Raw genomic sequence first — 25697 nt, 5'->3', positions numbered from 1 at the left:
CCTTATGATTTTTCTTTCTTATTTTTAATATTTGGGTTAATCATGACAATTTATTTCTATTATTTATTATTTAATTAAATATTAAATGCCTTGTTTTGATAAACAGGTCATAAACGAGTTAACACGTTTACCCGCTTAATAAACAGATTGGGTTAGTATTGAGGGTTCTTGATACCATTATTAAATGGGTTGGGTTTGAGTTTACATATTTAATATAAAACCCTTACATTGACACGACAAGATTACAACTCACGAACACGAATCGTCACTCCTAATTAAATATATATATATATATATATATATATATATATATATATTTTATTGACAAAAATTACAACTCACATGCCCACGTAAGCATACAGTCCTTCCTTTCTCTTTAAGAATTGAAAGGTTATATCATTTATTTTCCTTTGCCGATTGACCTGATTAAAATAAGAAATATTGGATTAAACTCCAATCACTTTTATTATTACAAGAGTCTCAACCAATTTTAATGGATAAATTGAACAGTCATCCACTTTGCGTAATAAAAATTGAGTTTTGTTAAAATTCCAACACAGCCGTTGGGCCTATCTAAAAAGCTGTTCTTTGAAATGTCTACAATAAATTTTCATGATGTTTTGATTATGAAAAAATAAATAAATAAATTCAAATCTATCATTGTTTTTACTTTATTTATTAATTTATTAATGTTTTGGACAAATGAAAAAGTAAAAATGAAAAACAAAATTCTAAGGGCATGTTCACTAACACTTTTACTTCTTTCTTTTTTTACTGTCAATTCTTACAAACTTAAAGTAAAAGCGCAAATCATGATCACTAATATAATTTTACTTTTTAATTTTAAGAAAGTAATTCCTCTTTTAATGAAGAAAAAAGAAAGTGAGGAAGTAATATATGTCACTGTAGTCCTCTTCTTCTGCTCACCCATCATCCTCATATCACCCCCCTAAGAAATCAGAATCATGATTTTACTTTCTTAGAAAGTAAAAGTAGAAATTAATTCCTGACTATCAGTTGTTCCATTCGTTGAGTTAGGAATGTGGTCCAATTGAGGAAGTTGGAATGAAAGGGGTGAACACTATCTTCCCATTTTCTCTACCTGTTAAAATAAAATCATTAATCTCAGCCTGGTATTTGAGAAGCCTCCATTTTGTTTTATTTTTTAAAAGTATTAACCAGAAAAATGGTGGAAAAATGAAAAGAAAATAACAATATTCTATTGCTTGAAAACCAATGACAAAAATACCCGAGTAAATGTAAGGGAAAAGTATCTAGTAGTGTATAGGTGTTAGCCCCTTGACGGTTGTCCAAGGGAAGACATGGGCATTTCAAGGCCATGCCATGTCTTGGGAATACTTTGACTTTGGTTAGACAGCTATGAGGATTGCTCAGGGGGTTGTCAGCGTGCATAAGATGCTCAGCGTGCACACAAGATGCTTAAAAGGATGCTCGGCGTGCACTGGGGGTGCCCAGTGGCACTTTCGTAAATATGGCGAAAAGTAAAACTTGGAGTTTTGACTCAGGATTTTTATGGGAGGTACCTTGAGTCCATAGAAGCTGGTTGGGGCAGACGGCACTCAATTTGGATGTCGGGAAAGGTCTGAAAGGCCATTATGACTCCTCAAGCATGGGTGATGTTTACTCCTGTCAGAGTGCTGGATTTCCTTAAGACTATATTAGGGGGGGTCTGTTGAGCACATCGGTTGGGCTATGGCATGGCTTGCTTAAAGGGCTTAGCTAACGTGCATGGGCACGTGTTGCACCACTCCAAGATGGTTGCACAAGTGGGGAGCATCCAAGATATTGAAGGGCAAACAAGTGGGCACCGACACGCGCGCTGGTGTGCAGCGGCGCGCGTGCGGGCATGCAGGTGGGCGCACGGGCTGGCGTCTAACCTAGTGTGCGCGAGCGTCTAGCTCGGCGTGCGCATGGGCGTCCAGGTGGGTGTAGAGCCACGGGCGCATGAGGGTACAAACATGGCGCGCGAAGAAGGGCACTAGTGTGTGCGCCGGCGTGCACTTTGGTGTGCACCCGAGCGTGCGCACGGGCGTGCATGGCTTGGCACGCCGTGCACTCAGAGACATATGTATGTGGGTGCACAGATTGGTGGACTTGGGCTAGGTTCACAAGGTTGACTCAGATGTGGCTAGAGCATGGACAACACAAAGTCATGGCTTGCGGTTACAAGAGGTGGTGGCTTAGTGGGCTCGGTTGGTTGGGGGAAGTTACTAGCACTTCCTACTCATCATGGGAAGTGGGGGAGTGCTGAGTAACCTCCCAAACATGTGGCACAATTCTGAGAGGACCAACACACAGGCGGTTATGGGTGGTTTCCTCCACTATGCAGAATCTAACTTCTTGTGGTTATGTGGCATGAGCAGAACATGCCAACAAGTCTAGCAGTTGGGTTTGTCAACTGCATTATAGTGCTGGCTCATTTAGAGGGTGCCAGCACGACCCTAGGTGGATGGGGGTGTCATCCATCATCTTAGTGGGCAGTTATGGGCGGTTTTGAGAGTGGCCTATATAATGCTAAGGTGGGCTTTGTAGAGGGGACAAAGAAGAGGGTGTGAGCCTTGGTTGTTCCTTGTACGAACTCATGTTCCTTTGTAATATGTTTAATATGAGCAAAGGTTGGGGCTTGTCCCTGTAACTGTGTGTGCCTTTTTTATATTTCTATACTGTGTGTATTGTGTTGTTGTGTTGGCTGAGACTTGGTGGCCCCAAGTGCCATTGCAGAGGCAAAAATTCGTGGTGTAATTTAACCCTGTGACAATAGGTACCACGGTATTCCGAAAATATATCAGCCCAGCATTTTACACAGAAGGTAAACTATTTAACAGTTTTAAAAATGAGGAGGATGGTGTGTGCGTGTGTGTGTAGAATACCTTACATGTCCAACAAACAAACTACAGAAGACAGTATTCACAATTTTGACATGCAAGATCGATACCTCCCTTGTGCCACCATGTCAATGTTCTCTCTTTTCCGCTCCTCCACTAAAATCGAAAGGAAAATTGAGAAATACTAGATCGAATTTAATGGAACTACTCAAGGCTGAGAAAATCAACCTGATTCAGTGCTTCATTGATGGAGGTGTTGGGATTTATATGCTCTGGCATAACAAATTTCTATTTGGATTAAAGTGACATAAGTTCCTGATGTTTCTGAAATATTTATGTTTTATACAATTGGTGAGTTCAATGTATTATGTTTCGATTCATTATAGAATTGATAGTGTCCACTTGATTATAAGAAATATTTATATATGTATGTGATGGCGATCAATACATGAATATAAATAGTAATCATAAATGGTTCATAGTCGGTAATTATGGATGAACTCATAATTAATTAAGACTTGAACTGGATCCGCGTTAGGTTGAGATATATTGCGAGAGCCGTCGTATGCAATTGCTCCCTATCACCGTCATGGCATTTGACTCTTAAGTATGAGAAAAGTATAAACTCTTTTATTAATTAATAATTACTTTGATTTGTTCGGCGAATTTTTCGGGATCCATAGACCGACACTTTGTGTAGTTATGTAATTAATAGTTAGAGGGTTATATTTTCAATATTTGCATCACTGCTACTTGTATTTATTTTGTATTGATTATGGTTAATCACAAAGTAAATTCGAAGGCTTTCGTGTATTTTTAGACAAAATGATTTATTATATATTTATTTATTTATAATATTATTTTTATCAAACAAATGTTTTATTGTGATCGAGTCAGAAATAATCAAAGGTACCAAAATAAATATATTAATTAAGTAATCGGATTGATGGCTTTATTTATCCGATAACTAATTATACATAGAGGGGTCAAAATGTAATATTGACTTAGAGGTTATTTATTATTTAATTGGAGTTCAATTAATTTCTTTTAATAGAGTATAAATTAATTTATGAATTAACTGAATTGGGTCCATGGGCCGGGCCAATTATTAATTCATTGTAGTTAATAAAATAATAGGCCCAATGGATTCTCACTCATAACCCAACTTGATATTGGAATCATATTAGATTTGAGACATGTGAATTAGAGATTGAGAAGGATTTGTTATTTCCTTTTCTTTATCTTTATGTTGCCTATAAATATACATGGCCTATGTATATTTGGATGATGATTTTTAGAAGAAAGAAAAATGAATTTATTTTCTCTCTCTAGAAAATTAGGGTTTATGTTCTCATTTAATGGAGGCTCCCACAACTCTAGTTTTCCAAGGTCATTCATGGAAGCTTATGAGTGATTCATAAAGGCAGAACAATTACCAAGAAGATGAAGATCCAATGAGAAGGCATCTTGTTAAGGGATCTATAATAAGTAAGAACATTCACTTTAGAGGAGAAATCTAAGGTCTACTCAAACCTTGATGTAAGTATTTAATCTTTTAATTGAATGATACATCATGTTTTTATTTTTGCATAAAACTTGTCTCTATGTGATGAATCAAAATCTATGAATTAAAATCCCTCAATAAGTTTTTAAAACTAGCATGTTTCCCAACAGGAAGATCAACACAAGTCATTGTATGTGAAGTACAAAGCAATAATTCTATTTCATCAAATCCAGAAAAACGAAGCCATTCCAGAGACTGTGCAAGAGTATCGAGGGCAATAGGTTCCTCGATCGTGCAAAAATTACACCCATCACTATCCCTAGAAAAATTAACGGTAGCATCCTCTGTATATTGAAATGTGCTAGAGCAAAGGCAACTGAACTAACAAGGATTGAGCACCATACAGGCATGTACTTGGTTAAGGAGGGAAGAAGGAAACCTCGAAAGACAATCTCCTCCCACACGGGAGCGCACGCTGAAACTACCAGTGCATACAATGCCATTGCCACCGGATCCCGCACCGCAATTGATTGCTCGACACTTGATTGAGTGATGGGGGTAGAAGGCAAAAGAGGCAATAGGTCAAGGTTGAACTGTGACAGCCGGTTGACCAATGGAAACATAAGGCATCCGAGAGCAACATCAAACAGCCAGTTCCCTCTCATTCTAAATCTAAACCAACCAGACGGAAGGGGATGAAACCGAGAAAGGCAACGATGAAGAATTGCAATACCAGCAACACCTTCAATTACATCAGTCAGAAGGCTGTATAAGGCCTGCCCTCTATATGTTAGAGATTCCTTGCTGAAACCCACAACATGGGCTCCAAATGGAATCACCCAAGATCCCAGAAACCAGAATGAGGCAATCCAAAGGAACATAACCTGCACCAACAAAATTATTTTTCCTTATTCTGTCTTTTATAGTTGATCTAAATCTAAAGTAATTAAGCAGTCATAATAGCTCAAAGTTCAGTTTGACAATTACGTAGTAAAATTTAGAGCATGGCATGGAGTTTTTACTCCAGTATACAAAATCCATACGAGGATATCAAGGAGAGAACAAAAAATTCTGAAATTTAGGTGAATTTTTTTATTTTTATATTTATTTTTTTCAAAACTGATTCTGGTTGTATCTTTGAATTCATTAGTTTTTAAATTTCAAAATTTTGAATCAATAACTGATACAAGAACTTAATATTGGAATATTCCATAAAAGAAGCCGGAGTCTACTTTTTAATTTTATTTATTTAGTTTCAAAAATTCGTCTGGTTATTTAAGGTTAGAATTTACCTCGGATCCATGGACTCTGAAGATAAAGTATTTGATGATCAAAAGAGAAAAAAGAAAATTCACCTCTTGAACACTCACACAAATTAAGGTTTTTATTTTATGCATTTATATCCTTAATCATATTAGGCTCATTGCATAAATGTTTTGATTCCTTAAAAAGATGTTTTGAATGCATAAAAGTGTGTTTAAATCGAAAAACCTAAGTTTATATGGTGGTTGGGGTTTGATCATTCGTACCTCACTGCACTAGGTTCGATCTATCAACTAGAGTCTCGATTGACCGGGCGATGTGGAATTCGTGTTTCCTTTTCTGGTTAGTACTTTAAAACCTAATTCTTTTGTACTAAAACACTATAGAAACACCCTTAGGTCCTCAAAGTATTCTCACATCTAAAGAGATTAATCGAAAGTATATAGGCATATAAAGTGTGTGTGTGTGTGTGTGTATTTATCATTTTCAGTAGATGGTTATTTAAAATTCAGATTGTCGATCATCAACTTGTGGATCCTCCTCAATCATCTTCAACGCCAAATCACACAAAGAACTTTATATAGGCATATAAAGTGTGTGCGTGTGATTTAGGAAAAAAAAAGTGTGTGTGTATTTATCATTTTCAGTAGATGGTGAGTTATTCAAAATTCAGACTGTTGATCATCAACTTGTGGAGCCTCCTCAATCATCATCAACACCAAATCACACAAAGAACTTGAAGCTTGGAGGCAAAATTAAGAGTTTAATCATGGATAGAAGAGCGGATCTCATGAGCGGATTTGTTTACTAGCAACAGCAGAGTTCGAGGAGAATGTCTTGTGTGAATCTGGGTCAGCAGAGTTCAAGGAGAACATTTGGTGTAAGTCTGGGTTAGAGGCAACTAAGGAAATCTCGCGTTTAGATTGGTAACCTAGGTTGTATTGTCTTTCTTCTAATAGGGGATTTCAATTGCCTGGACCAAGTCCTGTCCTTTTTCCCTGTTGGGATTTCCCATGTAAAAATCGTGTGTTTTTGTGGTTGCTTGGTTATTTATTTTTGCTTTCTATAATTTGAATAGATTAATAATACTGTATTTAAAATATAATTGCTAAAACTTAAAAATTAAACAAGATCTATTCACCCTCTTCTAGATCTATTTTAGAGCACAGAGCACTTTAATGTATCAGAGGGTAACAATCCGATCCATTGAGAACCATTATACTGAGGGGAGTTTAGTGTCATCTCGCATCACAGGTGTACAACTGCTATCACACATAGAGAAACAAGCTAAGAATATAATAAAAAAAGTACCCTTGAGAAAAAATGGAATAGAAAATATATACTTATGAATCTCAAGGTAGCATTGACACAGGACAATGTAAGAGAGAATAATTTAACCAATAAACGCGCCATTAAGGAAGGGCTATTTGATTGAGATAAAGACATTACTAGTACAAGAGGAAAGCAAAAACAATGTGGGTTGAGTTGGCGAGAAAAGAAATGGTGCCTTTGATTTTTAGGGTTTACATGGTCCTTAGTAAAGCTAGAAGGCAAAAAGGTATCTGTGCAGTCTTTCCTCAAGTAATTGGAGTTTAAGGCGTTCTTGGGTTGAATAGAGTGTCCATGATATTTTCAAGAAGTAAAGAAAAATCGTTCATCAACAGCCATGTATGAAAAACTACCTAGTGTTATATCTCCGGATTCTCAGGAAGCTCACTTGCTTCTTTTTTAAATGACACCTTAACCTTGATAGTAACTAATATACTTGCATTCTATCATTTAAAAGGGCTAATGAGGAAAACACTTACCTGCAGTATGGTCTCAGCTGTCCATGGCACAGCCCACGGTTTTCCAATCGCTTTAAACGATGAATCTAAAGCCTGAAACAACACAAAGCCCATTAGTGAACACTTTGAAAAATCCAAAACAGCCCACGTTTTTCCAATCGCTTTAATCAATGCATAAAGCCCATTATTGAACACCTTGAAAAATCCAACTACTTCCATGATATGCTAATAGTTTATTTCACAACAACACCATAAACAGTTGGGTCATAGATATAGTTACAAATTCTTCTTGTCACAAGTGGTATAATTTCCAAATCCAGAAACGAGAAGAAATAGAATACTCCATTTAATATGATGGCAGAGGAAAAAGAAAACAAAGTTGGAATTCTCAAGTATTTAATGACAAATAAAGTTAGAGATTTATTTCTTTTTAATTATGTGCTTCATTTCCTTGGCAACCAAACAAAGAAAATTCAAAAATTCTGTACGAAATATCTATTACTCGTCAAAGCTATTCTCCTAGTTGTTTTATATTGAAAATGCACACTCCCGTTATTTATTCAACGATACCCCTGCTTAATTTTACCTGTGAAGCATAGAGAAGAAATAGAATACACCATTTAATAGGGCAGCAGAGAAAAAGGAAAAAAAATGAAATTCTCTAGTATTTAATGACAAATAATGTTAGAGATTTATTTAATTTTTTATTATGTGCTTCATTTTCTTGGCAACCAAACAAAGCAAATTAAAAAATTCTGTACAAAATATATATTTTACTTGTCAAAGCTATTCTCCTAATTGATTTATGTTGAACATACACGCTCCCATTCTTTATTCAACTCTACCCATGCTTAATTTTACCTATGAAGCATAGATTATCATCATATGGGAATCTGAAATATACAAACAAGAATCCGAAATAAACTATTTTTTCTTAAGATAACATGGAAAATGTATTAAGAAATCTAACTATGACACGAAGTAAGGATGTCCCATGCACCACAATTCCCACTAACCTCAGTCCTCAAGTAAGCAGAGTATCAAGTGATTGCATAGAAAAATCATTTCCAGTACAAGTAATATTTGTAGCCTCTGCGCTATCCTAAATGAGCGAAATTTCAATATTAAAGAGTTATAATGTGTAGAGATATTGGAACTATTGAGACTTGCTAATTGCATGGCATAACCATAGAAGTATAGATTATCTTGATGCAAACTTAAGCTTGTCAATGCATGCATCAACTATATGCATTTCCATTTTGATTGCATTGTAAACGTATTCTTCTGCATGCATTTAAGGCGACACAGGAAATTGGCAGTAAACCAACAATTCTGATAAAGAAGCTGCAACCCCTCTATTAGCACCGAAACCAACTAATAACAGGACCATGAACCAAAACTAAATAAGTTAATATATATATATATACACACCTCTCGAAGACGTGAAAGCCAGTCTCTCTCTGTGTCACTTGGTTTATTAAATTCTTGCTTTGCTAAATTTTCTTCTGAAACATCTCCCAGAAAGTCTGGCTCTGGGGCTCCAGAAGAAAATTCTTCCTCCCTAAAGCAGGATATTTTCCATTTCTGCAATACGAACAAATAAAAGTAGATTTCAATTATACGTATACAATTGTGTACATTTACATATATATAGGTGAGTGTCAGAGCATCAAGTCACTAATAAGCAAAGCAAACTCAAGCTGTGTTTAGTAGAATGAAGTTGGTGCTTTTAGAATTGAAATTGGTTGAAAAGTAATTCAAACTATAAGCCAATTTTTCACCAGATTCAATTAAAAGGCATCGATACCATGCTTCCATACGCCAAGTTAGCTAAATCTAATCAATTACTTTAATCACTTTCAAATTAATAAGAGATAGCAATTTTAATTCCAAACAACAAAGCTAAACCAACATAAACGAATAGCTAATAGTTAAAACATAGAGATTTTAGTTTTAAAATTGCTTACGTTCTTTGAAGACTGGGAAGGAGATTGAGAGACCCGAGAGCTGCGTTTGAGTGACAGTGAGGTACTACGAGGGGTTGAAACCCTAATTCGAGAGGAGAAGGGGAGTAGGATGGGGCGTTGAAGAAGAGAGTGAGAGCAAGAGCTCAACATGAGGCTGAATATGGATTGGTCCGAGCTTGTTTATGAAGGAATTTATGCATTAGAGAATACAAGAGTCGTGAACATCTAATTTCACTTTGCTTTTGTATCAAGAAATTTTAGAGTGAGAAAACCCTAACATCCAAACAAACTCCCCTCTCAACCGTTGAGACACCAACTACTCTTCAAGGATGGAGAGAATTCGTTTGGATTGTGGCCGAGTGAGGGCAGAAATTCGTTTTCAAGGGTATTTATAAATTGTAAACAATGTTGACAAAACTAGATCACATTGCTGGAATAGCTCAGTTGGCTAGAGCGTGTGGCTGTTAACCACAAGGTCGGAGGTTCAAGCCCTCCTTCTAGCGAGTGAATAATTCCTTTTTAAGAAAATAATATATATTTTTATTATTCTATTAATAATGAATGAATTATCAAATTTATTTTTAGTGGGTGGGTTCACAACTTCACGTGGTGATTTACTTCAAAATGTTAAATTCGTAGTATTACAAAAAATAGTATATTAATTTTTCAAATAAGACATTTATTTTGGGACGATTAAAAATAGAAATGTGACAAATATATAGTTAGTAATAAGATTGAGTGGATAAAATTGAAACTTATGAGTATAATTGAATCTTGTGAGTATTCAATTAAAAAATTATAAAATTTGGGACGACCGTAATTGATGGAATATTTTTTAGATCTACAAAATTTATACCATGTGATAAGGTAGAATGAACTTATAATTTTTTTTTTTTTAATTTCAAAATTTTTTTTTGGACAAATATGGCAAAAAAAAAAAATTATTGTGTTTAACATTACACTTTGAAAAAAAAAATACCAATCGCTGTGAGGAACATTTTTAAGTAAAAAATGTGTAATAAGACACTCTTATCATTAGCTTGTGACCTTAGTTGTTGAGTTGAAAGATTCTCCCAATCACATGATATTATTTTATGGATTGAGCTAAAAATAAGAAATATTGGTCTTTGATACGTTAAAAATAATAAATAAATAATAAATAAATAAATAAAACTATTGGACTAAACCTCCAATGAAAATCAAGTGTACTCGATGTACACTTGAATTTTAATGTATAAACTGACAGTCGTCCACTATGTGTAATAAAAAATGAGTTTTGTTAAAATTCAAAACACAAACTATCTCTTTCAATCAACTGTACCTATGTAAAAAAGATGCTCTTAAAAAAAATATCTAAACAATGAAGCATTTGGCCACTCGTTCCATTCGTTCAGTTATGAATTTAGTCCAATTGAGGAAGGGTGTGAACACTAGCTTCCCAATCTCTCTACATGTTAAAACCCATTATAATATAGATAAATTGCGGTTCTTGTGGGTCTGGAATAGCCAGTGATGTTTTCATCGCTAGTTGAGGTGGTGGCGGAGGTTGAGTTACTAGTGGTGGCTGTGGTTGCTGATCAGGTGGAGACACTGAAAACACCAATACAAAGCCACTGTTAACTTCTCCAAAATTTCTTCAAAACAAAGGCTCGATCACCTGTTCCAAACAAGTTCTTATGTTCTTTAGCAGACATCTCTTATTCTAAGGCTCCATTCATGGAGTGATCTAACTCTTTACTGTCTGAATGGGGAGCATAGTCATCCCTATGCAAAATTTAGTATACATCATAAATAAAAGACAAAACCCCACAAACCATTGCCAGTCAAAATGTGATCACACAGATTTGGTTAAAGAAAAAGGAGCTTCCATTCAACAGTGACACAATACCAAAATGTAAGCATGTTGATTTTCTATTGATTACTACTTACTGAAGGACAATTTGGTAAAATGGCATTTTCAGTCTCACAACCTTTAATGTAGCCTAATTTATATATGGTTATTGGTTATATAGCCACTCAAACATCTCAGGTTCTGACCAGTAGAAGAGGAGGAGGGGGAGTGGAAAAAAGTACCAACCTAAAAATCCACCTAACCTTGGGCATTCTAGCCATTTTTGTGCATAACGTAAATTTAAATTTACGCAAAAACACAATCCATTCCAGAAAGCTGAACTATTCGGCGATTCAAGGTGGGTGAACTGGTTGTGAACTCAATCACCACTTGATCCTGAGTTGAAACAAATCACGAGCCTGACTCAGCAAAATGTGGGAATCATGTTGGATACTATTTGCGACGTCTATTTGTGACCAACTCCGGGTTGCCTTTCCTCATCATGGCTACAAACTCATCGTAGTTGATTCTACCATCCTGCAAAAGAATTGCCGAATACCTTATTTATGAAGAATCAATATATCAAGAAATATAGGCACGTAGGTTCCATATGTCAGAACGGGTACAAAAATCAGGATACAGAGTGTATCAGAGTTAGGTTACAAGATGTCAACTATGGAAATAAATGTTACTATTATTGCTACTGTCGCAAACAAGCCGAGCTGAGATTGGACCTGTTCAAGCTCCCACTTGACAATCAAACACGAGCTCTAGTCAATTTCATAAACTAGTGTTCAAGCTCAGCTCAAACATTACACGTTGACGTCATGCTCATGTTCAGTCAGCTTATTTAACAAATTTCAAGCTCGAACTTGAGCTTGAGACTAAGTTTGATATGCACAAAAATTAATCACCAATCCGAACTATCCCTAATGAAATAGTTATATTCTAAGCTTTAACAAGCATGTTCAAGAACATTTGTTCATAAATATGTTTGTGAGTCTAAAGAGTCGAGCCGTAAGTTGTTTGGACTCGGCCCATTTATTCAACAATCTCAAAAAACAAACTCACACTCAAATCATTAGCAAAGTAAACAACTTTCACCTAGCTTTGATCAAGTCAAACCCGAGTTGTTCATGAACAGCTCCGTTCCTTTGCAACCCTAGTTGTTACACTAAAGCAGAACATGCTTAAATTGGCACCAACAGTGAATTATTTTAGGAGGAAAAAACTGTGAGGGAGAGCTCTCACACGAGTTCACGTTCGCAATCATTGGATTGAGAACGTGAACTCGTCTCATGATATACTTACTCTTTCAGGAAAGCAGTGATTTCTACAAGGGTATATTTCACGTATATTGTTAACTTCGTAAAATGCACTGTGCTCTAACAGAGACAGCTTGCTTGGTTCACCTTTTCTAATAATTGTTTGTGTTTTCAGAGAGTTGAAAAGGGAAAAAATATGAAAATTTGATTGGTATCATTTTCTGACTCTAAAAACTGTTTTACATTTTCAGTTTTTGAAAACTGGCTCAAGATAACTGAACCAAACAGGCCCTTCATCCTTGGTAACACACAATCATTGACGGCCTTATATTAGTTAATTTCAACTTTATGTTGAGTCAATGTGCTTATCTTTGAAGAATCACATGGACCATATGGTCCACAAGGTCAGTAAGAGCATCATCAAAATTCAAACATGGGCCACAACCTGGACCCTCCAACAGCAATATTTCCTATCATTAGGATGTAGTATTTCCAAAGGGGTGCAACACGAGGGCTTTCCAAAGTACTCAATATTTTCCGATTTATAATCATGTTTAAAGAGAATAAGAAATGGTAGATAAGCATATTTATACTAGTTTTATAAAATAGAAAGAAAACATACATTGTCTGTGTCAACTTCTGCAATGATCTCTTTTATGGTTTTCTCATCACCCATATTATACTTCTTAAGGGCATGCTCCAATTCTTCCATTGTGATGTACCTGAAGAGCCAAGAAAGGCAAAGCAAAAAAATAGTTAACAATCAGTGCCATAGTATTAAACTAGGAAATAGAAACTGTTGTAATTATGCAACACAATATGAAAATAACACGTTCAAGAAGAAGCTGACCCGCTCTTGTCCTTGTCAAAATATTCAAAGGCGGTGTATAAGTGGTCCTCTCTTTCCATTCGATTCATGTGCATAGTCGCAGTTATAAACTCAATGTAATCAATTGTTCCATCTCCATCCACATCAGCCTGAAAAGCAACTCATTTAGATAATTTAGTTGAACTTCAGAATAGATATGAAAATGCTTAGGTGTACACCCAATATAGCTTATCCACAGGCAGCTCCAGAGGAGAATTGCAGCTACATACATACAAACATATATATGTATATATATATATCCATATATATATATCCAGAGCTGTCAGCTCTTGTTACCATGCCATACTACCATCACATTCTACAATTAAGAGATGAAGTGGAGAAGTATTTTAGGAGAATTATGCACCCTATATATACCCTTTGGGCTAAAGGGAAGTATATGAACAGCCCAATTATATAATATTAAATGCAAGTAATCAAGCAATGTCCCGTGAATCAGTAAGAAACTAGAGTTAGCACCAATTATTAATAACAAGATGACAAAATAATTGTTAGGAGTGTCCGATCATGTGACAGTACCAGAAGGGAGAAATTTGGTTCAAATTGAAGCTGCTACATGGAGAAGGAAAATAAGGCAAAAAGAACATGAACCAAGACTATACTTGATGGCTTGGGCTCCTTGGATTTCTGGCAAAAACTATGGTCCAAGATAAAATTAAATATCTTTATCCAGTGTGGTCCAAGATAAAATTAGATTGCAAAATAGAATCCATCCAGCGCATCCCAAGTAATTGGGATGACTACTTGAGCTTACTCCATATTCAGATCAACTGTTAAAACTTGTGAACTGATTCAATTTGCATGTTATATAAATAGCTATCATAAATTTAATCGTTAGCCCATAACTTCCAATATATATCCAGATTAGATGGTTTGTTTGAGCTTGATATACAATGTTGGACCCATTCTTTAACATGTTAAGCTTTCAGCATAATTCTCTAACATGATATCATAACCTTTTGGGTTTCAATTTTATACTTCTGCATTTTCTCCCCCAATTATGTTTCTTTGTTCGGTGTGCAAGTATGTACTTTGACCAACGGACCAGTGGGCTAGCGGTATCAGCCTCTTGCTTCCCAAAGGGAGGTCAGGGGTTCAAGTCTCAGAAAAGACAAGTGTGTGTGAGTACCAACTAGGAAAAAAAAAAAAAAAAAAGTACGTACTTTGCTTGCCAATGCACATGCGAGATAGGGCCACGTGTGAGGAATTGTGTTAGAGTGGATATACACTGCTAAGCCTTTCCTTAAGGTCTTAAATATTTTGTGCAATTAGTAGTTTGTCAGTTTTAGACACATGAGTTACTTAAGCTATATGTCATCCACTTGGGTAATCTACATGTATGTTCAATAGTTATAGACTTAAGGCTATCTGATCATGACTTTGGCTCCAAGAGGATGATGAGCCTCTTGTAGCATTCTGCACGTATAAGCAGGGCAAAAAGAGATAATAAACCGAAAACACCCAGAAGCCTTGGAGATAAAATAAGAAGCAAGGAAAGCTGGAGATAATACCGCTTCCATCAACTGCCTCACTTCTGACTCAGAGAGCTTGGTACCCAGTTTTGGAAGACCAGCTTTCAACTCTTCATAAGTAATTGTTCCACTGTTATCCGTGTCCATGGATTTGAACATCTCCTTCAAGCCAATGATTTCTTCTTCAGAGAGATTTTCTGCAATTACCTACAAGCACAATTAAGGAACCCTAGTAACATTTGAGTATATCAAAACCAGAAAAGAAAGATAAAATCAATAAAGATCTAGGAAGCACGGACACTCCAAAATGGGCGTAGAATCCGTGTCCGACACGTGTCGGACACGGACACGCGTCGGACACGCCCCGACACGTGTCGGACACGCCAAAAAACATGTCTGGAATTTTTTTATTTTTTTTAATTTTCGGACACGGCTCGGACACGCCACGGACACGGCTCAGATAGCTCGAACACGGCTCGGACACACTTTTCTGGAATTTTTTTTTTTTTTTTTTTTAATTTTTAATGCTGATATGTTCTATTTTTTGTTTTGTACTACCCTAAAGATGCTGATATATATATATATACTAACCTAAAGATGTCACAATTCGCCGTGTCCATGTCCTAGAGATGCTGATATATATATATACTAGCATATCAGTGATATATATATATATTCCAACCTAAATTTTTTTTAAAATTATTAATGCTATATATATATATATATATATATATACTATTCGCCGTAGCCGTGTCCTAATTTTTTTGGATTTGTCGTGTCGCCGTGTCCGTGTCGTGTCGTATCCGTGTCCCATATCCGTGTCCGTACTTCTTAGATGATTCAGGGGAGGATAAAATCAACAACAATAGTAGTAGAAGCTCCCCTCACCTTTAGAGCCACTTTTTTGAGTTTGTTCATTGCCCGGAACTGCTTCATTCTAGTCAAGACAGCAATATCAATGGGTTTATCAGATGCATCACCATCTTCTCTCATCCATGGATGATCTGCATTATATTTAGCAGTTGAGTTTCATTCTCTAGTCAACAGAATGATGGGAAAGCTGTTGTACATTTCCCCATAGGATGCACATTAAATGTTACACAATATGCATACTGACATTCTAACCAACTTGTTTAGAACCTACTGGACTACAATAGAATGTTTATCTTTCATAGCACGTTTATCAGTTGAAAAGAGAAAATATATTATGATATGCTTGCCAAATTCATTACAATATTAGTATAATAGATATGAATAATGAGTCCATCTTGATTCTATAGAAGCCAAGAGGCCATTTGTTTACTTGTGTGTTGACAATTTTTCGAGGGAGAAACATACTTAATACTTCCAGTGCAGAAAGCCTGTCTTTGGGATCAGCCCTTAGCATTTTCTTAACGAGGTCTTTGGCACTACTAGAAATGGATGGCCAAGGATCGGATGAAAATTCAAGATGTCCCCGTAAAACAGCATTGAAGATTCCCTGCTCATTATCTGCATGAGAAAGAGAAGGCAAAAACAAGATCACAACTGTTAGGCTATAACTGAGCAATTTTAGGTGGTGGTTAGGCCTTATCTGATATCCAGACAAATATATCACAAGGTACTTCCATCAGAGCATTAGGTAATAGAAAAATTTTATGCATAATTTCTAATATCCCATTTGTATAAAGCTTATTTCCTTGGTAGCAACCATTTTTTAGTCAGACGTTGTGTAGTGAGATTTTCCAAGTGTTAAGAAGTTTGGGCTTAGCACCTAGAAAGTAGTGGAACCAACTACCAAGCACATTTATAACAAGAACTGTATTTATTGGCAAGGAAAAGGAGAAAATGAAATGAAACAAAAAAATAAGTTATCTTATATATATATATATATATTGATAAGTTAAGTTATCTTAGATATGATCTCTTCATCAAGGGAAAAGCTACATACCTCCCCAGAAAGGTGGGACCCCACTGAGCAATATATATAAGATCACCCCAGCACTCCAAACATCAGCCTCAGCTCCATAATTTCGACGGAGTACTTCAGGAGCTACATAATATGCACTTCCAACAAGGTCTTTAAATACATCTCCTGCACCCACAAGTAACATTAAAAACATTATCAATTACAACTAAGCCCCAATATAGATGAAAATTGAATTGTAATAAGGATACTTTGACAACCACCAAATAGATTTGAATGCAATGACTAACCTAAAGGTTTTTTCGAACATCAAAATATTGGCCTTCATAATTACTTGTGAATTGTATGAAATAAAGATCTTGGTGAAAATGAGGAAAAAAGTATGGCACATGATGACCAATAAAGTAAAAAGAAAGCACTTGGAAAAGTAAAAGAAAAAGAATGTCGATTGAAATGGGAAAAACAAAAAAACTATAGCATGTCTGAGGTGAGTGCTCCATCCTACATAATTTCCATTGCATTATGAATATGTCCTTAATTCATGGGTGGAAGAAAATTATATAGATTTCGTAGCCAATATTATTTACCCAAAAAAAAATTTGTAGTCAACATGAAAAGCTAATCCATTTGCTCCAGAATGAATCAATGGAGATGCAGGGGGTGAATCAATCAAAGGATGGATGAATCAATGAAAAAAGGAAGCAGTAAATGCCAATGAATAGAGGAGATCGATACCAATTAGACTCATGTGAATATGCTCTGTTTTTGTGATGTAACGAGCTAGGCATGTACTTGGTTTAGCAAAATAGACAAACACAACCATATAAAGCGAATTAAAACAATACCAAATCACTCGAAAACCACAACAAAACACCACCAAATAGACAAACACAACAATATAAAGTTTCACTTATCAATTCGATCTTCACAAAACACTAGTTAGAAGTTCAATCAGAGCCATATACGGATGATATAAACACTGGTTTGAAGTTCAATCAAAGCTGTATACGGATTATATAGATTAAGAGATTAGAACTATTACCTGGTTTGAAGAACACTGAAAGACCAAAATCAGTGGCCTTTAACGGTGAATTTTCATCTCTGCTCAAGAGCAAGAAATTCTCAGGCTTCAAATCCCTATGCATTACTCCCATGGAATGGCAGTTATGCACAACAGTCACCATCTGGCGGCACAGATCAGCCGCGGCACGTTCGGAGTAGTGTCCCTTCTCGATGATCCGATCGAACAGCTCACCGCCGGCACAAAGCTCCATCAGCAAATTGACCGAGTGGCGATCCTCGTACGCGCCTTTTAACTCGACGATGTTGCGGTGGCCGGTGAGATGGTGCATGATCTGGACCTCTCGCCGGACGTCCTCGATATCGTCTTTATTGACGAGCTTGCGAGTGGCGATCGACTTACAAGCAAATTCCTCTTTGGTGACTCTGTGAGTCACGAGGTAGGTCACGCCGAATTGGCCGCGGCCGAGCTCGCGGCCGAAAATGTAGGTGGAGCGGATGTCCTCCATTGGTCGGCCGAGGACGCGTCCGACGCCGGAGAGCGGGCGGGGGACGGCGGCAGAGGAGGATGTGGGTTTTTGATGTGGTGGTACCGGTGGTGATGGCTGGGAGGGGTGGATATTGAGGCCGTTGGATGGTGGATATGGTGGGGAGGCGGAACCACCAGCTCCGCCGGCGGCGTCGGGGCGGAGTCGGTTTTGGACGGAGGTGGGTAAGCCATTACAGTTACCCATGGTTTTTGGGTCTTCGTTGAGTCAAAATAAGAAAAGAACCAAATGGCTTGAAGATACTGCGTATACAACAATACCTGTTTGTCTGAAAAAGAGGTTGATTTTTAAATGACGGAAAAGCCCTTGAAAGAGGTGGATATACGTCTCCGTGGTCGATTGTACATAATTGAGGTATGATTTGTGGGTCCTAATAGGTTCATATGATGATTCAGCGATCATTCCTTTTAAGATCTATTCATATCCAACGGTTTACATCGTTCTACTTCCATTGTAAATGTTGCAGGCTTCAGATGATTATTTATTGGATTTTCTCTTAGGCTTCGTTTGGACATGGAGGAGAGAAAAGAAAAGAAAGGATTAAAAGATGAAAGAAAAGAAAGGAAATGATAAATATAATGTTTGGATGAATAAGAGAGAAAAGAAAAGAAAACATAATATTCTTGTTTGGATAAAACAGAGGAGAGAAAAGAAAGAAAAGGATAATAATAAAATTACTGTATTACCCTTTTGTAGATTTTGATAAATAATATATGCATGTATGTAAGATTTTTATACCACATTTTCTCATCTCTTCATAAACAGCAGCCTCATGATACAAGAAACCTATTCGCGCGTGAACATAAAAAATTAAAAAATTGAAAAAACCTGCATTGCAAAGCTCTGAGGAGCTTGGAAGGCAAGTCAATTAATGAGATACAAAGCTCGGATAAATAAATTGATTGCAACAAGAAGGATGTAATAACCATACCAGCAATATTATATATATAATAAATTGATTATACACACATACTTTGCAATATTATATATATAATACTAAGCATGAACTTGAAATGAAATAAAGAGCAGTAGATCAAGTCCAAGAGGATCACAAAGCATCTAACATGAAATTTTGGGTCTTCGAAAGGAAAATGGAAATAGATAAACAAAAGCAGATTAATTTGTTTGTAGGATTAAAAAAAAAAAAAAAAAAATTACTAATTTCTTCCAAAATTTTCTCATTTTGTGGTGAAAAAAAAAAAAAAAAAAATGAAGAAGACGAAGAAGTTAATACAATACCAAGAAAGAACATCAAAGCACGTTACTGCAAATCCTAGAAAACCCATCTCTGATTCCAATCTTATCTCTTTTCTTGGCCTTTCAATAGATTAAAATGTTCAGATTTTCTTTAGTAGTAGTAACATGAAGAAGAGACTTAAACAGAAAACGCAAGAGAAGATGAGCGGCACAAGAGAAGAGGAGGAGCGGCCCTTGCAGATGCGAGAGAAGAGGACTTGAGAAGCTGCTACCCTATTGTATATATAAATTGGAAGATTATTTCTGTCTTTGTCATCCTTTCCCCTCAAATCCTCTCAAATCTTCTCAACTTTGAGAGGATTTGTTTTTACTATACTGAAGGGATTTAGAGGGATACCCTATCCCTATCCCTCCAAATCCTTCCCAATCATGTCTTTTCTTCTCAATTCCCTCCAACCAAATACACTTAATCCTATCATTCCCTTTCTTTTCTCTCAAAATCTCTCCAATTCCCTCAATCCAAACGAGGCCTTAGTTTTCTAGATTTTTCCTAATCTACGCTTCAAGTTTCTTAAGAAAATACAAAGAAAATATTTTCTTTGTTAAATTAAATTCTATTTTTTTTCCTTTTTAAGTTGTCATTATTCTTACCTTTTTTTTTTCTTCTTCTTTTTTTTCCTTTTTTCCCCTTCTACTTCTTTATATATATATATATATATATATATATATATATATATATTAACATTGTGCAACCTTTAAACAAAAAAGGCTAATCTTATTGGCAAAATATAGAATTAAAATTGAAATTGATATAATTGGAGAAAAGTAATTCGAAAAATGAAATAAAATTTTTTCCAATTTCACCAATTTCAAAACTCCTATTCCATATCTCGGAACACAACTTTACTTAAATTTAGGATGAAATTTTCATTTCATTTCATTTATTAAAAGAATTAGTTGGAAAAATTAGAGCATTTTACAATAACTTATTTTAAAAACCATTTATCCACTCCGCTGTTGAGGATACTTTTGTTATTTTAATTATTAAACATTAAAGTGGGGTCCAGGGGGACCAATTAGCCAAGATAGTTTATTTTGCACAAAAATAATGTGAAAGTTGAGAGACTTTTCACTCCCCTGTTCCATGTAATCAACTCTCATAATGGTTTTTCTGTCGTTGAAATGCTATGTTCCATCTAATCAACTCTAACAATGGTATTTTCCTATTGACAAATAAAATGACAATGGATTTGAACTTTTAATTTTTTACTTTAAAAAACGAGAAATAAAATAAGTTAGACTAAGTCAGGAATTTGACCTGGGGGAGGCAAGTTAATACATGATAAAATAATTTTTTTAGGAAAAAAATATATGAAAAAACTTTGAAAGAAAATAATTATAATTCGATTGAAAAAAGAAAATGAAATTTTCTGTGAAGAGAATAGACTAAGAAGGAAAAAAAAAAAAAAATAGAAGGATTTAAAAAAGGAGAGCATAATTTAGGGGGTCATTTTGTATAATTCAATAAATTATATGCATAAAATGTACTAGAATTTAATAGGGCGTCTTAAAAAATATATATATATAAATAAATAAAAAATTCAAGTGGGGCATTTTGTATAAATTAATGAACTAGAGGTATAAAAAGCAAAAAAAAAAAAAAAAATAAAAATAATAATAATAATAATAATGGGCATTTTGTATAAATTAGTGATACCATATTGTTGAGAAAGCATGAAAACAAATTGAAAATGAAGAAAATTGGAATTCATGATGCGAAAAAACATTTTGTAAAGCAACACATATAAGTAACACTTTGGACCATCTTTTGAACTTTTGCTCATTTCTGATTTCTTAACACTTTGGACATCTTTACAAACTTTTGCTTATTTCTTTGCATATATATATATATATATATATATATATATATATATATATATATTGTATTATATATATACACACATAAATGCAAAATGTCATTTTTGTATGTCAAATCTATATTTTCAGAGGAGCTACAGTGTCAAAATGTTATATTTTAACAATTCTGCTCTAATGGTGCATTTTATCCAAAATGTTATTTTTTGACATAATATTTAGCTTATTTGCCTTATTAAAAATAAATAAATAAAAATACTAATATACACACACACAAGCACAACACCAAATTGGCAGCCCATGTGAGAAAAAGAAAAGAAGGAAGAGAACAATAACAGATTTGATAATAGTTATATGTTGTGTTATATTTGGCACAACATTTAGTAAAGTTATATTTTGGCAGCCTATTTGACATGCCATTGAAGAGTCTATTTTAAATTCTCATGTTATATTTTGAAAATAGCAATCCAAATAGTAGCTCATTGGTGTTGCTCTAAGATGTGATCGCTAGAGAAGGAAAGAATACAAAGGCTAGGCATCAGTCCATGCAGAAGCCCTCAAAGACAGCCCAAAGATAAAAAGGTTAAGCGCAATGGGCCCGCAGAAAAGAACCCAAAACACAAAGGTGAATATAAACACCAAGGGTTTTACTTGGTGACTTGAGATCACCCAACTGTATCCATGTTCAAGTCTCTCTCTCTAGTTTATCATAAATATATATATATATATATATATATATATATATATATATTTATATACACACTAGTATATAATAATAATTAAGGGTAATAGTCTAGTGATGCTTTTTGATTTATCAAAGTAGAAGATGGATGCAAACACCTTCCTAGCCCAAGCGGTAGGGTAGCTTCTCATTATCTTTGGAAGTCCGGTTTCGAGCTTTCGTACTCCCACTAACTACTAAAAAAAAATTATAAAAAGTGAAGAGTTCAAGTCTCCTAATAGAAGCCCTACTATAAGGTACAACATCACCTTCTATGCTAAAAGGCCCTAGACTTCAAGTTCCCAAAGAAACATGTCGATGGAAAAGTCGTGTTCACTGGTCCCTTTCTATACTCTGTTAAAGTTTCATTTTCTTTCGAAAACTTTGCTTAGCTCTAAATCTTTAAATTCATGGACTTTCTAGTTATGAAATTTTAAAGGATTAAAACTTAAAAGGTTGAACTTCAGAAAAAAAGACATATTTTGGAATAGATGGAGTAGCAAACAATTAAAAGACAGGAAAGATTGGCGCAGGCCGGAGTGCAGAGGCTTCGCTTCAAGATATTTGTGGCAATGAAATGTAAATGCTACATGAATTGCTGGCTATACGAGTGGTTCACTTGTTGAGGCAAACAACACTAGAATTTGGTGCCATATATAATTGGATTCTTTTTCGTCCTCAGTCTTCTCACTCAATACTTATAATTTCCGAATCAACATTCAGTTCAGGCAATCCCATAATTTTCCTGGGAATTGCAGGAAATGATCAGGGGAAAGAACTTGGTAGAATATGTGCTATTCAGATGCACCAAAGCCCAACTAGGTGTAGAGATAACATATATAAATACACACATATGATATATCGTTGTCAAGGACTGGTTAGTGGTTACATCAGCGAGTTCAGATTCTGTAATTGACAACTATTTGTCATCTCACATCACTTGAGGAAAGTTCGATGGCCTTGTATGTGTGAACATTCTCAATCGGTACAGACACGTTTTGATAAAAATTGTGAACACCAAAAAGTACAAGGACAATATCTACATGCATGTGCCTGTCCTGACTTGCGAGGCGTGCACAAAAAGCGCAATTTAGATTTTCTGCAGCTATCTTAAACACCAACAGAAGCTTTTGTCAGCTAACCTAATCTCATGCATACCTCAACAATATAATATTTAGTCAGCTTTATACCTTGAATATATTCCAATACATAAATCTCATTTCCATACTCATATATTTTTGCTTTCAGCACTCATAAACTCCTATACTTAATCTAAGGTATATAAATGAAAATTTTAAAGACAAATATAAAATGATTAGGGTAATTTGTACTCACATTCCTTATGGTTTGGATTAATGGCACTCAGCGGTCAACGCACTAATTTACATTGACACTTCATAAGATTTCAAAAGTCATATTTACCCCTCATGCCTGTAAATTAATAAAAATAATTCCATCATTATTTTGTACACACCGCCGCCGCCCCCATACACAGCACCGCACCCCAAACGTCGCAATCACCACACACACATAGCACCGCACCCCAAACCACTGCCGGACTCGCCACACCACAACTAGCACCACAACCGCCGCCGCCGGACTCACTGCACCACCCACACACAAACACACAGCACAACACCCCAAACGCTGTGATCACCGCCACACACACACACACAACACCACAACCACCAACACACACACACTACCACCACAAACGCCATCGCTGCCATCATTATTTTGTACACACCGCTGCCGCCCCCATACACAGCACCGCACCCCAAACGTCGCAATCACCACACACACATAGCACCGCACCCCAAATCACTGCCGGACTCGCCACACCACAACTAGCACCACAACCGCCGCCACCGGACTCACTGCACCACCCACACACAAACACACAGCACAACACCCCAAACGCTGTGATCACCGCCACACACACACACACAACACCACAACCACCGACACACACACACTACCACCACAAACGCCATCGCTGCCATCGCCACACACATATACACACAACAACTGCCACACACATGCATAGCACCACAACCACTGCCATACCAAACACGCCTCCGGACTTGCCCGATTCAAACTAGAGAATTCGTCATCGCTGATCTCCGAGCATTTAATCCTTCAACAACTTCGATTTGATCTCGCGGCGTGCTTTAGTGTCCATGGATGTGGTTAAAGAAATGGAGCGGCGGGTGTAGAGAAAGAAGGGGTGGGGATCTGGGCTTGGTATTTCAGAATATTGTAAAATGAGGGGTATTTTGGTCCTTCAAAATTTAGTTTACAAGGTTATATTAGTAATTTATACTTTTTATGTATTTGTTGACCAAGTTAAAGGTTAAAATAGTCATTTTTTTAGGTATAGGGGTGTGTATGAACACTTTTGAAACCTCAGGGGGTGTCAATGTAAACTAGTGCATTAACCGGCCGCTGAGTGGTGTTGATCCAAACCTCAAGGGGTGTGAATGCAAATTACTCAAATAATGAAAAAACTGAAAATGTTTGAGATGTATACGTAATAGTTTTTAGGGCTAATTTTTAAAAACATTCACTACTTTCGAATTTTGATCATAAATCCCAACCTGTTTCAGAAAAGTCCGGGCACTATAAAAAGTGGTAACACGGACCGGTTAATTGGGTTTTGAAATGACAAATTTAACCTTATTATTATTTAATGTTAAATTAAAAACTGAAAATAATTTTCTTAAAATTACAAAAATACCCACTTTTCCTTCACCCTCTCTCTAAAATCCCCCCCCCCCCCTCTCAAACCCATTTGAAATTATTATAAACACACTGCAAGAGCCATGTATGCAGAAGAAAGTTATTCTTTTCAAAACATAATTGATACAAAATAGTTTTGCTGGAGAAGAGTATACAACTTTATTTTGGTAGGTTAGAGATGTTGCTTAGAAACTATGAAATATGGACATGGATACGACACGACACGGATACGGCGACACGACAAATTTCAAAAAAATAAGACACGGACACGGCGGGGATACGCCTATAAAATAATATATATATATATATATATATATATATATATATATATATATATATTCAAAATATAATTACTAGAAGCTTGCACATTTATTTTCCTAATAACAAACAGGTATATATAAATACAAAATTACAAATAAAACAACAATAAATAATAGGACCAATTTTAATAATTTCATCTCTATTATAAGAAAAACATAGACAAGAAAAAACGGAAAATAAATGAAAAATAAAGTTGATCCAAATTTCAAACGAAGATGTGCAGAAGAGACATAGGTATAATGGGCTAAATATGTACATGAATAAACATATATACTTTCAGTCTTTCACAAAGTCTTGTTCATGTAACTTAAAAAAAAAAAAAATGTCTTGTTCATGTACAGAGATAATTGAAGAAGAGGAGAGACAGAGAGGAAGTGAGAGAAAATAAATTTTCTGTGTAATACTCTGTTGTCTGTAGTTGGTCTTTTATTTTTTCAAAATTTTACTTTTAAACTTGTAAAATTAGTAAATTACATTAAGTACCCCATTTATCCTTAAAAAAAATACAAAATATATCCCGCCGTGTCCCCCGCGCGTTCACCCAGT

General features: G+C 35.6%; 2 protein-coding genes and 1 non-coding gene across 3 annotated transcripts; 1 reads left to right on the top strand and 2 right to left on the bottom strand.

Moving 5' to 3' along the window:
• Window positions 1-4470: 4470 nt before the first annotated feature.
• Window positions 4471-9782, bottom strand: LOC132308259 (uncharacterized). Its single transcript, XM_059806284.1, has 4 exons — window positions 9368-9782; window positions 8832-8984; window positions 7422-7493; window positions 4471-5234 (listed from the first exon to the last, which is right to left on the bottom strand). Exons 1-4 carry the CDS (start codon window positions 9515-9517, stop codon window positions 4566-4568), a joined length of 1044 nt encoding a protein of 347 aa, XP_059662267.1. The 5' UTR covers window positions 9518-9782; the 3' UTR covers window positions 4471-4565.
• A 14-nt stretch (window positions 9783-9796) lies between these two features.
• Window positions 9797-9870, top strand: TRNAN-GUU (transfer RNA asparagine (anticodon GUU)). Its single transcript has one exon. It is a non-coding gene; the product is annotated as a tRNA-Asn (tRNA).
• A 1340-nt stretch (window positions 9871-11210) lies between these two features.
• On the bottom strand, window positions 11211-18533 carry LOC132308258 (calcium-dependent protein kinase 1). Its single transcript, XM_059806283.1, has 8 exons — window positions 17773-18533; window positions 16755-16898; window positions 16163-16315; window positions 15713-15828; window positions 14864-15031; window positions 13314-13441; window positions 13086-13185; window positions 11211-11735 (listed from the first exon to the last, which is right to left on the bottom strand). Exons 1-8 carry the CDS (start codon window positions 18482-18484, stop codon window positions 11652-11654), a joined length of 1605 nt encoding a protein of 534 aa, XP_059662266.1. The 5' UTR covers window positions 18485-18533; the 3' UTR covers window positions 11211-11651.
• Between the last annotated feature and the right edge of the window lie 7164 nt (window positions 18534-25697).

This window comes from Cornus florida, unplaced genomic scaffold (assembly GCF_030987335.1).
Source record: "Cornus florida cultivar Cherokee Brave unplaced genomic scaffold, ASM3098733v1 CherokeeBrave_3.0.0_Hap2_Chr05, whole genome shotgun sequence".
NCBI classification, from domain to species: domain Eukaryota; kingdom Viridiplantae; phylum Streptophyta; class Magnoliopsida; order Cornales; family Cornaceae; genus Cornus; species Cornus florida.
Note: the sequence above shows the minus strand (reverse complement) of the source record. Positions and strands in the feature narration are given on the sequence as shown.

What these genes read in the sequence shown, in the direction of transcription:
- LOC132308258 (XM_059806283.1), bottom strand. Translation starts at nt 18,484, where the DNA reads ATGGGTAACTGTAATGGCTTACCCACCTCCGTCCAAAACCGACTCCGC. An exon ending in TTCTGCACTGGAAGTATTAA is followed by an intron (nt 15,829 to 16,162) that starts GTATGTTTCTCC and finishes AATATAATGCAG; the next exon opens with ATCATCCATGGATGAGAGAA. An exon ending in TGAGGCAGTTGATGGAAGCG is followed by an intron (nt 13,442 to 14,863) that starts GTATTATCTCCA and finishes GTTGCTTTTCAG; the next exon opens with GCTGATGTGGATGGAGATGG.
- LOC132308259 (XM_059806284.1), bottom strand. Translation starts at nt 9,517, where the DNA reads ATGTTGAGCTCTTGCTCTCACTCTCTTCTTCAACGCCCCATCCTACTC. An exon ending in CTTCCCAGTCTTCAAAGAAC is followed by an intron (nt 8,985 to 9,367) that starts GTAAGCAATTTT and finishes TTCGTATTGCAG; the next exon opens with AAATGGAAAATATCCTGCTT. An exon ending in GGCTTTCACGTCTTCGAGAG is followed by an intron (nt 7,494 to 8,831) that starts GTGTGTATATAT and finishes GTGTTGTTTCAG; the next exon opens with GCTTTAGATTCATCGTTTAA.